Below are 14064 nucleotides of genomic sequence, written 5' to 3'. Positions count from 1 at the left end.
AAACCAATTCAGTGTTCATTAATACTACTTCCATTTTATTCCTAAAGGCACAACAACCCGGCAATGCCTACTACATGTCTCTCCAGAGAAGAGAAACTTCTCCTGGCAGACAAACGGTTACACCACGGCTTAAATAAGGGTGATGCATGGCAAAAGCTGGTACAAATAGCTGTAACGCAATTAATAGTTGGTGAGCTCCAAACAGCTGGAATAGATTAATGCACGCTTTATACAGACAAATATTGCTGTTTTCAGTGTTCTCATTGGACGATATTGTACGTAGCTTCGTTTGGGATATAATCAATTATTTCAACTTATCGATTTGATAAGTTGAAATAAGGGAAGAATCCAAAAAATAAACAAGGGTAACTCCAGGTTGTACCTCAAGGTAACCAACCAAACCCGCTAAACCTCTGGAAAACCTCGAGGTAAACTCAAGTTACCGCCTGTTTAATTTTTGCATTCTCCCCTAAGATATTTTGTACAGAAATTTTGCTCTTGCGTGGAATACTGAACTTGTTTAAGTTGGTCAGTTCAGAGACTATAGTCTAAGTAGTGTGAGTGTTTGGTGGTTTTTGTGGGATGTTCCTTCGTTCTAATGAATGAGGTATTGTCTTGTACTATAGCTACCCAGTCCTATAATTGTAAATATCACTTTACTTTTAGAACGAAAGATGTACTATATTTGATAATTCAATATTTAAGAATTCCATCCTTGTTATCAACTTCTAATGTACAAAACATTTTCCATTTGGGAGGTGTACCGAACTGTATGCTAATTAACACACTCGGGGCAGGAACAACGTAAATTTAATTCTCACTTGCTTTTCAAGTTTCCAATACAAACAGGTTTAATTAAAATTGCTCATAATTGTCCTGCTTCAAAAAGTAATTCTTCATTTTGTGCAAAGAGGCATCTCGCTGATACAAATTAATAACATCCGTATTGTCAAAAAAGATTCACGAAAAACAGATGTGGTGTCTCTGAAGAAACAAAGCTTTGTGTTAATACATCAGTAAGTAAGTTTGAGGAGCACTCCAAATATTGTAAATATTATGACAAGTCTACTGTCTGCATTTGCAACGACTGGATTTCTCTAACTTACTAAATTTGCAGAGTTACATTGTACGAATAACATTCAGAACGAGAAGAACAAAGATTCTGGCTGTAGCACTTGTGGTTACTATTTTGTTGTTACTCGTATTGATACATTATTTTGGTAGTGGATTGGGGGTACTTCAATCTCAATCTGGAGCTTCAAAATTACTAACACATTTCCCTCTCTTTGATCTGTCTCTCGTCACATAAGAATTTCTGATAATGTAATGTTAAAAAAAAAACATGACTATTGGCTCAGCCCAAAACGACTACATAATTATTATGCCATTGCAGCGTAATACCACATAGCTGGCCCATTATACCCATCTGGCTACTTAAACCTATAAATGAAAGCTGCACGTGCGGATATACTTGTGAATAATGAAGCTGACCAGAAAAAGTGAGCACAGAAAACAATTTGAGAATGAGCAAATATGACACAGTCTGTGTGTCACAAAATGAAACAGGTCCACATTGGCACACAATATTAAACAGGTGATTCATAACTTGACAAATGAGAATAATAATAATATACATAGTTTATCTAAACAGTTAAAGGAAAAGCTGGGCCCGGAGACAAAACGCGGAAGAGCTGGATTTCAAGGGCGTAGCAAGGATTTGTGGGGGGGGGGGGGGGGGGGGCAACGCACTTTCCAGAAGCGAAGGGAGAAATCACCGGCCGTGGAAAATCGACACCCATGTTGTTAAATGTATATGATTCTTTTCTTATTTGTTTCTCCTCTTTGGGGGGGGGGCTTTTCCGTTTATTTGCCTGATGCATATATTAACCGAATCCTTCAATTTTTTTTTACTGGGGTCTTATGCAGTTTGGCAAAGGGAGGTACTTCAGGGTAGTGAGACGAACTGGCTTGATTTGTGTACGTTATTATAAAGGGAGGGAGAATACACACACATATATATATTTTTAGGTTGAATAAAACATACAAGTTGAACATTTTATTAAAGAAAAACAAATCAAATTTGTTGAAAAGCAAGCATGCATTTTTTGGTTGAATAAAACATACAAGTTGAACATTTTATTAAAAGAAAAACAAATCAAATTTGTTGAAAAGCATGCATGGGAACGGAAGTATAAATTATCTTTACATTCTCATCACATGCAGAATGCGCCATTTGAGTATCCAGGGTTCGTGGACGGGGGAAGGGTGTGTGTGTGTGGGGGGGGGGGTGGGGGACACGGGCGGGCAAAGTCTGCCGACGGATCACTCGATCCGTGCTCAAAGGTAGCCATCATGGATTTGATTTCTCTTCGATCACCCGGCCGCCGAAAACATAAAAAAGTGGCTTGGTTGGGGGGCATGCTGTAAAGACATATCATTCTAGTAATTGGTATTCAAAACTGACAATTTTCATTTTTTATAGCAGCCGGAGAAGAAACGAACTTTTGGAAAAACCCATGCAAGTGCTCCGATCGTCGTCAATTGGTTCACGGGTGAATGATAATGTCAAAGCATCACATCAGCATCCAGTGATCGAGACTGAGCCGTGCTCACATGACGCATAGTATGGCTGTGGAGTTAACAGCCTCTGGGGCAGGGGTTAATGCTATTATTTTACCCGATGACGTCATATTCAGTGCTGTCCAATTGCAATCGGCGAGTGCCAATGATCATAGGCACGTGCCTCGAACGGGCAGGCCGTCGCTAAGTAGCGCCAGTATCACAACTCCAGCAGTACCACTTATGATACTTCGCTTACGTCACCACAAGTCAGGTACCTCACGTCACAGGACTTAAAATATGCAGTATCGATGGCGATCAGTGGCGGAGCGCGGGAGAGCGGGAAGTTTCGCATCCATTGATCGGTCAACTTTCGGAATGCAACTTGTGTTTTGAGCAGAGCCAGCCCCTTACGAAAAATCTCCGCGGTTTCAATTACTTCCGTGTTCATCCGTGGACTGCGTAACGCCATAACCACAAAAAAATCCTTGGAGATGCTAATGATTTATCCTCCTAGTGTATGGGATGGTTGACCTAGCTTGTCTCAATATTTTTCATATTATAGAAATGCACTGTGGTGAAAAAAAATCTGTTGCATTTGTTTGAGGTTCACTCAAAAATGAAGTATTTTGCCTGACTATAAGGACACATGCACACGACGATCACACGCGGACCGACAATGTACATAATTCATAAGTTTGATGACGCTGTACTGTTCACGGCATAAATTATGATTAGTGGTACTGCTGGAGTTGTGATACTGGCGCTACCGTACGTATACGTGTACCTTGTAAGAGAAAGTGAAAACGACTGTAATCGCAGTTGCAATCAAAACACGATCGAAAGGAGTCTGCTGTTTGTCCCATCGGCTCGATTTAGTAAATCTACATCCACAGGGGCTGCACGAGACAACCGTGAACACCGATCGACAACAAAATGGAGATATTTCAACTGGGATTCTTCCTTCTGCTAGCTACTTTGTGTGTTGGGGTAACGAACACGACAACTCGTAAGTGAAGATCCATGTCTTTCAATTTAAACTTGAAGTTACAATGTTACAATTTTCCGGTTAATTGTTTTTTTGCACATCAACATGAGACGTGTGTGTGTGTGTAGGGGGGGGGGGTAGTACCCGTACAGCAGCCATTTGTGGCGGGCGTTTTATGTTAATTTATGATGCGTAGGCCTATATAGGCTATCCATGTTGACTTCAATTGTCAAAAGCTCAAAGATGTAAAAGATGGCTGCACTGCACATTCGTACGTGTCTATTGACTGTATGCCTTCTGCACACTTTGGCCATACACTCGTGTACGTATACACCGAGGCCATATCTCGCACAGCTAGGACGCCATTTAAAAAAAAAATCCGGTATAATTTTGATTTACCGATAGCTCTCCAAGGTATTCAAGACACATCAAATTACCATATTTCAAATCTTTTTACAGTTTTCAATTGGGCCATAATGATATGGGATGACATTTTATTTGAGTGAGATAACCCCAAAGATATCTCCGTTATAAAACAGAGATGGCCCACGCTGTTGCAACGTTCTGGCCGAATTTCATCATTTTCTCGGAAACAGGCTCAGAGCTGATACACCGGCAGTCCTTTGCACAAAGTCTTAAATCAAGTAACCTTGATCTTGGGGGCGCAGACAGCCTGAAGTTTATTGTCAGCTGTGAAAACGAAGGGTCAAAGATCAAGTACATAAGATCATCGCTGTATTTTGTACTGGCCGTTGAATGGGGGCGCCCTGCCCAAAAAACACGTTAATCTTCATCAATGTATTTAAGTGACATATCACCGGATGTGTTTAAAAACAGCCTTGTATTGAACTCACTGTAAAGTCTTTCATCAGTCTTCTTTCGTGTCAATATCATCCAAAATATTCAGAAATAAAAGGTCGAAATTTGAAATTAAGAGCTGTAACCCTTCATTATAAATCCTTCAACTATACAAATTAAAACTGTTACAAATTCACAATCTGGTACTAAAATTAATGGCCCCTTAGCAATCGCTATCTTGCAGCTCCGAGGTGCAACCAAAATAATGTTGAACTTACTATTTCGGCTGAAACATCCTTGGAAATCAAAAGAATGTGATCTTAGGTTATAAGTTAGAAGTACGGGTTAAAAAGTTGGCGTGATGCCACGATCTTCAACTGATTTGAAAATCACAAATTCGATTATTATTATACGTTTAAAATGCAGCGTTAAGGAGATATACTATCGTAATGTCTTCGAACGGTGGGAGACAACGGTTGATCATTAGTGAGACATTTTTATTATTTATTTTTTTTTTGGTGGGGGGGGGGTGTTATGATGGCCCGGCTTTCTTTCGATGAGATTATCATACAATTATATTAATACCAAATTATTTTAAGGCTATCAGAGCCGGGGATGTTTTGACAGCGCGGCGTATTTCCGATCAAACTGTCGTACAATTATTAATACAAAATTATTTTAAATTCTATCAGAGCCGTCCGGGAAAGCGGGGGGGGGGGTGGTGGTGGTGGTGGTTACCGATTTTGTGGAATGCTTCAACCAATCTAATATAATGACTTTTACTCACATTTCTTTCGGAGTCAATCTGATAACAAATCAATTCCGTTGGATTATCATTGTTGCAATCATGAAATCTAATTTTAGCTTCGATACTTATGGAAATATCCATTTACATTGTGTTTGTATTAAGTTTAAGATATTTTCCCCGATTCTATTAGGTATCATCCAACTAAAGAATGATAGTTTTTTTCAAACCATGCATTCTAGGATTGCAATTTGACCGTAATCAACACGAAAATCAAGGCGGTCATTGCCCTCATGACTTTGAAAGATACAACCCGAACGATGATCCCGGATGTCCGGGCGAGTGTCGGGGGGACCAAGACTGCAGCAATGGGGAGATGTGCTGCGTCGAGAACCGGGACAGAATCCATCACCGCAGCTCCATCGGAAGCAATTGCCCCGTCTGCTCGCCACCTGTATACGGTCAGTATACAATCAGCAAGAGATACTGCAATAAAAAGCTTGCACAGCTCTTTATAATGGGAGACTTTTGAGACGTTGGTGGGAGCAAACACAACGGTCTTTTCGACTGTTTACGTCACGTATAAGCTAAAGCGCGCACGCTCAATATGACGCAAACAATGGAAAAGAACCATTATCTTTGCTGCCATGCCACCAACGTCTCAAAAGTCTTCCATTACATGATATTCACGAAATTGCTCTTCAAAATGTTGATGGCTCGTTGGCTATTTCGAGATGCGAACAAAGTGAAGCTGTGCACTGGTTTCCGATCTCTCCATTTGAACGCGCGGAGGGAACCAGTCTCACCTACTCTCATTGTTCCAAATAAGTGAAATAGAGTCGCAAAGTATTCAACCCTTTTTTCCTTAGAAGAAATGTTACATGAAATAATTACATTTCGATGCCATTTCAACGTTTATTTGAAAAAAAAAATCAATATTCGTTGAGGAAAAAGAATACAAGTCATTTCAAATTGTTTACAAAATATATTGTTCTTGGAGTTGTAATATGGCGGGCGGTGACTTCACTTCTAACAGCCAATGGGCTATCCAGACTTTTATATGGAGGTACCCAGTGGTTGCTATTGTAGAATCAAGAAGAGCAATTGCAGCTGCATTGTTTGGATATATTTCTTCAGGAGTGGGATGTTACTATGACACGTACTACGGTGAATACGAGTATTACCAAGATGACGCGATTTTCTCGCCTGAATTCGGCGGCTGTGCAATTTGGTAAGTCCTTCATTTTAAATGCCAACTTTTCTGTAATGCTCTAGATGTATTATCGCACAACAAATGAAAATCAGCAACTGGAAATTAACATAAAACAATGGATAACATAGGCACTCAGTTGGTTACTTCAAATGTAATGTTTTAGGAAGGGGGATTGGGGGGGGGGGGGTATTTATGCCACCTCCCAATAGTTTGTATAACGAGTGCCCTTTTTTTTCAAGAGTGCTCCGTTCACGAATGCCCCCTTGTTTCACGAGCGGCCTTTTTTCACGATTGCACGCCCCTTTTGTTAAGTTACGCGAACTTCGGCAATTGTCCCGCCACGAATAGTGCGACCTCGTCTGACATAGACTTGGTGCCAAGTCGGTAATTGTTTTGCGTATACGGTACCGGTTACTGCGGGCTACACGCACGCATTATCGCTGCAATGCGCGGAGTCTAGTTCCCAGACCAAATGATGCTGACTATTGATGTTCCATTACCGACTCGGCGAATACGTTTCAATTTTGTGCACAACATATGGGAGTATTTTGAATCGCTAGCGAATTCTATGCGAGCACTCTGATTAGTTCAGATTGTAGAGCGTATTCTAGGCCGCCACGGAAGATCGTGCTCATTACTTCGAGGGTTTGTACTTTGTGTTGTGTGACATTACAGAAATCACTACAGGGTATACACGACTCAAATAAATCAAGTACATGTATAGTACATTAATAAATACCTTGGAGAGTTGATGGTTTCTGATTGGTCGAGACTCGATCACGTGGCCGGTCATTAACGGTGATAATGGACCGGCTTCAAAGATCAAGCGAATAAATGGCCCCTGAACCAGCATTGATCAAGCTCCATTCAGCCCCATGCAAGCCAATAATTGGTCAAAATATAGTAACAGTCCTGCGGTAGCTTTTAACAATTGAGCACTGCACATGCGCTCAACCCCCATCGCGTGAGACTGACGCGCGGCGTACGCAACACAGTTGCTAGGGATGCGTGCGTGCGCGCGCGTACCGTAAGGAAGTTTTGAAACGACATCGTATCGCGTACATCACTGTGCAGTATATACTGAGGATGTTTACGACGAAAGCGTAGATCTACGATTTATTTTCTTTGCAACACTTCACCCACCGACATATTTACCTTTCCTAAACCAAGCATCTTTGTAATTCCGGACACAAGGAATGTGTAAACGAGATTTCAGCTTCCTCCATCAGGTAAAGATATGAAAACATTGTTGTAATTTGTTTCGCTACGGCAGCAGTTTCTGTTGAGTTTACGTCGTTATAGCTGTTAAGCTAAAATATGGCCCATGAACATGAACACAAAAAAGTCTGGAAATATCGCCGGAAAAAAGTCACAAAATTGGAGCATTTTAACTGTTTATTTCGTTATAAAGGTATTTATTAATGGGAATAACAGTGTGAGGAGCCGGTCTTCACTGCGTGATAATGACCGGGTGTGGGGGTGACCGCTGTTAATGGACCTCGACTTCGTCTCGGTCCATTAACAGCGGTCACCCCCACACCCGGTCATTATCACGCAGTGAAGACCGGCTCCTCACACTGTTATTCCCTTAATGATACATTTTGTTTCAATACACAATTGACCTAGCTGAGTGTTTTAGTCGTTAAAACGTCGCCAGATCTGCAAACATGCCCCCAACATTATTGACATGATTGAGAAGATCTCCCCATGTAACGGAATGAAAGAGTTCTCATTTGCATAGCGGTGCCATTGGATCTCACTGCAAACACGCATGCGCTGCATATGTAATGCGCTGCTTGCATATATGAATAACGGTGCGAGAACGTAATCGTCAAGTCGTTAGATATGTTGCAACCATGCCGATTACTACAAATCTTATACCAGCCACGCCAATGGAGTTCGACTGAAGTTCACGGACAAAGTACGACTATCCAACGACTTGTCATCAAGTCTTCGTCTGACAGTGCACATGATCATCGCTTGGAACAGCGCCCCCATTGAAAGATGGTGTCCAGCCCTCCCCGACCTTTATTGTTTTATTTTAACGGAGGCCGGGTGTCCGGTGAAAAAAAAACAGTCTGCCTTTTCAGCACGAATGAGGCGAGTGCCCCTTTTCACGTCTCAAGTATTTTTGTAATACTGGGTGTTGCCATATACAACGTATTGAAGTCAGGGCCGGATCCAGAGGGGGGGGGGGGGGGGGGGGGTTCGAACCCCCCCCCCCCCCCCCTGCTCCGACCAAACAAAATTATAACAATTATAGTAATAATGAAAAAGATGACATTCTGCAAACATTCCTGGATCCGCCCCTGTGAAGGTCTACAAAAACAACAACAACCTGTAGGCCTACAATTAAACATCAATCTTTGTTATCTATCCACAGTCAATGCCTCAATGGAAATATCAACTGCTACAATACCTGTGGTAAGTCCTGCTAAGTTTGATATTATTAAGTGCGTGTAAAATACAAATGTAGACAAAAATAAGCTTGTCTTGTATTGCGACAACAGCAGCATAGGCCAAAAAAGTATCCGGTTTCTGGTATGGAGCTTGCCCCAAAAGTGGTGCGTAGACGCGGCTTTTTCTTCCCCAACTTTTGTTTTCTTCGAATGTGGCTGATGTTGCACATGACGCTTCGATACCCTTAAAACTCTCAAAAATATCCTTCAGGGTGGAGCTTGAGGTGACCTCGGTAAGGCCATAAGGCTTGAGAATTCTGCACCTACTTACAATATCGACCGACACGAACATTCTTCGGAACATTTGGATGGTCAAGACAAAAATCAGAGAAAAGGGTAACACCGTGTATCAGACCATACAGCGATATCGACATCGTGCATGTGCTGACAGGCTGTTCATTAGTCTGCCCCCTCACATAATGCGCTTATCAACAAGCGTTTACAGGTTCCAAATACACGACCATCGCTCCCTCAATCTGGCTTCCAGACGCACAATTACAAAATTACAACACCGTCTGCAAATGGTGTCCGACTAAAATTTAGTGCAAAATATATTGGATCCCAGAGAGGCTACATAAAGCTTATACTCGATCGTAACCCCATCTAAAACTCGTTAGAATTGTGCAGCAGCAGCAGGATTCCAGTCAAACCAATAAGTTTGGCGGTTTTGAGACATCATCTTACATTGAAAAAAAAAAACTTTTTAATTTTGCCGACGCGCATGGCTACGGCGATGCGCGCGCATTCCAGAAACCGGAGACTTTGTTTTGGCCTAAGTGTGATAGCTTTTGTTCGCTAATATTGTGAGAGATATTTGAACAGTTCTGAAGAATATAAATAAGCAAGTTCACTGAACACTTACTATTTGTTCCAGCTGAATGTGTTGAACTCATTGGGTAGGGGAGGGTTGGGGTAGCTGTTTGAGCTCTAAATTTAATATTATGTACCACATTTCAATGATTTAGTATTTGTTCTTGTTACAGATAATCCCTTTGCACTTAGGGAATGGATTGTGCCCGGCATCACCATGGGAGTAGCTCTGTTGGTCGTTCTGTTTGCCTCTTTGTCCGTGGTAAGCTATACATATTATTATTATCTCAACGGGGTATATTATGAGGGTTGGGTGTACATAATATTCCATCTTGTTAATGTAGAACAGATTTGGAGTCTGAGTTGCTCGCAGTTCTGGCAGCTAAATCGTCGCGCCTCATGACCGCCTAAAACTCGGTGGATGTTTAGTCCACATGTTTCAATTGACTTCACCTTGAATCTTATCCTCTCTTGTTCAGTGCTGCTGCGTGAAGTGTTGTCGCAAGACCAGGGAAAGAACTGTACACTACGGAGCCGGAATGCAGGTAAGGACTTATTGCTAGGTTCAGCGTCGTGTAGACTTCTGTCAACTATACGCTGTAAAATGAAATGGAACAACAGAATGTTACAACATTGAACTCCATCTAAACATTACAAGAAAATCTTTACAGGGATATGAAACAATATGTAGGTTTGTTAGTTTGTTGACTGACTCATATTTGTGACCCGTTAATTCCCTGATACCAACGAAAAACGTAAGAAATCCGTGTATCAGCAAAATGTATCAATTAAAAAACTTACTAAACTGTGCGATGTTTGGTCTTTCGAAATGTTTTCATTTTTAGCTGTATTATATGTACCAGCGAAGATTGATTTAGGTTATTACATTTGGCATGTGAAGCTGGATGCCTCTATTTCAATGTCGAAACATTTTGCTTTGATTGCCACGTCCAGCGGCGGCGGAACGGTTTTCAAACGGGGGGGAGGGCATCACCAAAAAGGGGAACTTGCATGGAAAAAGGGAAAAAAAAGGAAGAAAAAAAAAGAAAAAAAAGAAAAGAAAAAGAGGCGCGAAGACAAAGTGGTGTAAATTTAATGAGTGGGGGGGGGGGGGCAAAATGTCCCTGCCCCCCCTCTAAAACTGAAAAATCGAGAATGTGTTGAGAAATTCAGGCATTTTTTGGCCAAAACAATTTTTGCCCCCCTCTAGAAAAAATCCTGGCGACGCCCATCGGAACTTGCACATCCGTGCTGAAATGTCGACACGTTTTCATCGGACAATTTGCCTCCGTAAAATCAAATTGGGGGGGGGGGGGGACTGGGGCTGGTAACATCTTCCACAATAGGGGGCGCTCTTCAAAACCGATCATTTTCAGGGCGCATTGTAAAGATTTTGGGGCTCGGTTTTCATATTCCTCGTTCATATCGGAACTTTCTTGACCATTTTTTTGGGGGGGGGGGGGGGGCAAGTGCCCTCCCCCCCAAAAAAACAAAATGGTATAGAAAGCACTTGCCCCCCCCCCCCCCCCCCCCCCTGGCCGCGTCCGATGTAAACCAACAGGTTTCTTCAATATTTTCCCCGCAAATGTGATATTATGATACATTTCAATAATGATTTGACATAAACCTTTGGAATATACCTGTAGTTGGGGAGATCTCTTGACAAACGTGTACCTTCACTCTCACAGATGATCTTAAGTTTGTTCATTCTTTTTTGACAGGTTCAAAGGCCTCATAACTTCCATACCTCCCAGCATACTGCGCGTGCGGAAGACAAGGCCCCACTCACCAACTACGACATGGCTTAGACAGTCTCCAGCTTCGTGTCATTTATTTTCTGGACAATGAACCCTGATACTAGGGGAAGTCCATCCATCATGTTTATTCCGTTTGGCCCAACATTTCACAATGACTGTGTCGTTGTTAAGACATGCATTTTGCAGGTTGCAAAACAGCGATTTAAGAGTCTGCATGCAATTAGTCTGAAGTATTCCAGATATGGTGTACTGGTATTAAATAGCTGCTGTACATTTCAGAACTGAACCCTACGGAAATCTTGAAATGTTGTGTAACGTCTATACATTAGTCTATACTTAACGGGTTTTTTTTCAAAATAAGTGAAAGACTTAAGGAAAAATAGTCTTTTGTTGAAAACTGTACTTACTGATTTATCTGTTATCGGTTTTAAGCACGCTACACGCATTTTTGCTTACTTAACATTAATAGATAAACTATACTCCTAAATGGATCATAAAAGTGCGGACAAAACATCCATTTTTAAATGCAAGTTTTTGGGTTTGAATTAAAATAGCTCTCCGGGTATCAGAATATCAGAATGTTATTAAAGAGACGAATTTTACAGAACTATTTGTTAGCTGTAAAAGTTTTTAAGAAAGTGTATGAATCTCGCATGAAGGGGATTGTAAATAAAGTGTTTGTAGACCTATTTGTATTTTACGAACATATTTCTTATTTTACGCTAATAGCATTAAATGCAGAAAGTTTTGCGCAGAATTATTTGCATTATACTGTCATTGTAGCCCCCTACCCAGTCTTGAACTACTTCAGAAAATGAAGCAAACGTTTATAGTTTAGCTAAAGCTAAAACAGTTTAAAAGTAACTATCTTCATTTCGGCAGTATTTTAGCCAGATCCGGGTTTCTTTTAGCAAACGATATTTAGCCGGAACGGCTTGGTCATGCGTAGTGACTGTTTTTTTTTATTTAGAAATGTTTACCGTAACAAATCTTAGTCTGGTTCCATGCCAACATTGTCGTTGTGACTTCGTATCCACGAGACGGGAATCTGACCATTTACAATTTCTGACTTTATTTCCCAACATTGTCGTCAAGACTTTGTATCAACGAGACGGGAATGTGACCATTCACAATTTCTGACTTTATTTCCCTTTCAAAAAAAAGTCCATCCAAACCAGGAATCAATTTAAAATAATAAATATAAAGAATATTCTATTTTTTTGCTATAAAAAAGAAAATACGAAAATGTCGAAAGAGCTCCACTGATGGGGTATCGAACCCGGGATCTCAAGCTAACATATCAGAACAGAGGCCGGGGGGGGGGGGGGGGGCAGGCACGCCAGATACAGAAAATAACCCCTGCAGAATGTCATCGTTTGTGTTAAACGTGTAAAGGTATCACTGAGGAGACACGTTATCGTAATTTCTTCGCACGATGGGAGACATGGGTCATTAGGGAGACATTTTCATGTCTCCCTAATGTCACAGCCCCCTTTAGAGGCACAACTTTACCGTCGCAATTGGGTTATATTTGTTGCTCGTGGTCTTATTAGTAAACATACCAAAATTCATGGGAAAAGGACAAGGGAATATTGGGTTAGGGCACATTTAAGTTTGAAAAAATTTGTGCACAAGTCTATGAGGATGTCTCCCAAATGTCAAATCCAGGGTAATTATTATTAGTATAATTGTTATCATTTTTTTCTTGGTGGGGGGGGGGGGGGTTTCGACCGCGCCTGCAGATCCATTTTGCTACACTTGCTGCTCGAATGATGGGGGTAATTTAAAGCCCCCATGTAATTTATTTTTCAATTTTCGTTTGCCATTTTCAAGGGTATTTCGGTGCCTTTTTAGTTTTTATGGTAATGCGAATTTCAAAATTCATGAGCAAAAGTGTGATGTCATTTCAGCCAGAAACCTCAATGTTACAGCAATTCTAGCACTAAAAGTTGCAAGAATTTAGGATATTATGCTGCAGTTGTAAATTTTCTTTCCTTTGGCGGTTCCTTGCTATGCCAGTACACGGTGGTAAACCAGTGAGCAAACTTTTCTCACATTTGTTTTCAATGAACACATTTTTTGGGATCACAATATAAACAAAAGAACAGCTGCTTCCTGAAATGATAGCACAGCAACATCCTCCTCAGTTGTCCGGAAAACATGGACATTTTAAATATGTAAAGAAGTGCACTTTTAAATAAAATTATAACCAAAAAAGAATGACATATAGTTTTTTTTCAGAGGAGTAAAAAGTTGCACAAAATATGTTCCTCAAAAAAAAAAATCTTCATGAACCCTTTAATACATTATAATGTAGGCCTACTCATCTATGTATCAAAGAGGGCGCTGTATCTCTCCGGCTTAATCTCGTTTATCAAAAGAAAGCCGGATCCGGCAATATATCCACTATTAAATGTGTCATTTATTAGTAAATGCTTTCCATTAAAAAGCGTTTGCTTCTTGTTTATTCAAAATCATATAATAGAAATGCGAGTAAATGCTCGAAAATTGGTAGAAGGGAAACGCTATTTTTCATACATAGGCCTACGACCAGTATATCTAAAGAATTTTGAAAGAATTTCTTGTTTCTTTTAAAGGATCATAAATGGTGATTATTGGTCAGTAGATGACAATGCTTGTGATGATGATACAAAAATCAACCGAGTTCATCGAAAATAAGCCATAATCGCGAATTGCCATTATTGCCAGGCTGCGTAGTACCGCGCTTTAATGTT

The 14064-nt window shown here is 40.7% G+C and overlaps 1 protein-coding gene across 1 annotated transcript; it reads left to right on the top strand.

Annotated features, from left to right (window-relative positions):
- Positions 1 to 3380: 3380 nt before the first annotated feature.
- On the top strand, positions 3381 to 12086 carry LOC119742194. Its single transcript, XM_038218233.1, has 7 exons — positions 3381 to 3568; positions 5333 to 5551; positions 6228 to 6321; positions 8687 to 8727; positions 9746 to 9834; positions 10052 to 10117; positions 11294 to 12086. Exons 1-7 carry the CDS (start codon positions 3496 to 3498, stop codon positions 11378 to 11380), a joined length of 669 nt encoding a protein of 222 aa, XP_038074161.1. The 5' UTR covers positions 3381 to 3495; the 3' UTR covers positions 11381 to 12086.
- The last annotated feature ends 1978 nt before the right edge of the window (positions 12087 to 14064 follow it).

This window comes from Patiria miniata, unplaced genomic scaffold (genome assembly GCF_015706575.1).
Source record: "Patiria miniata isolate m_02_andy unplaced genomic scaffold, ASM1570657v1 HiC_scaffold_5, whole genome shotgun sequence".
Classification (NCBI taxonomy): Eukaryota; Metazoa; Echinodermata; class Asteroidea; order Valvatida; family Asterinidae; genus Patiria; species Patiria miniata.
Note: the sequence above shows the minus strand (reverse complement) of the source record. Positions and strands in the feature narration are given on the sequence as shown.

Coding starts and splice junctions, on each gene's coding strand:
- LOC119742194 (XM_038218233.1), top strand. CDS start 3,496: ATGGAGATATTTCAACTGGGATTCTTCCTTCTGCTAGCTACTTTGTGT. Junction 9,835..10,051: donor TGTTTGCCTCTTTGTCCGTG/GTAAGCTATACA, acceptor TCTCTTGTTCAG/TGCTGCTGCGTGAAGTGTTG. Junction 10,118..11,293: donor ACTACGGAGCCGGAATGCAG/GTAAGGACTTAT, acceptor CTTTTTTGACAG/GTTCAAAGGCCTCATAACTT.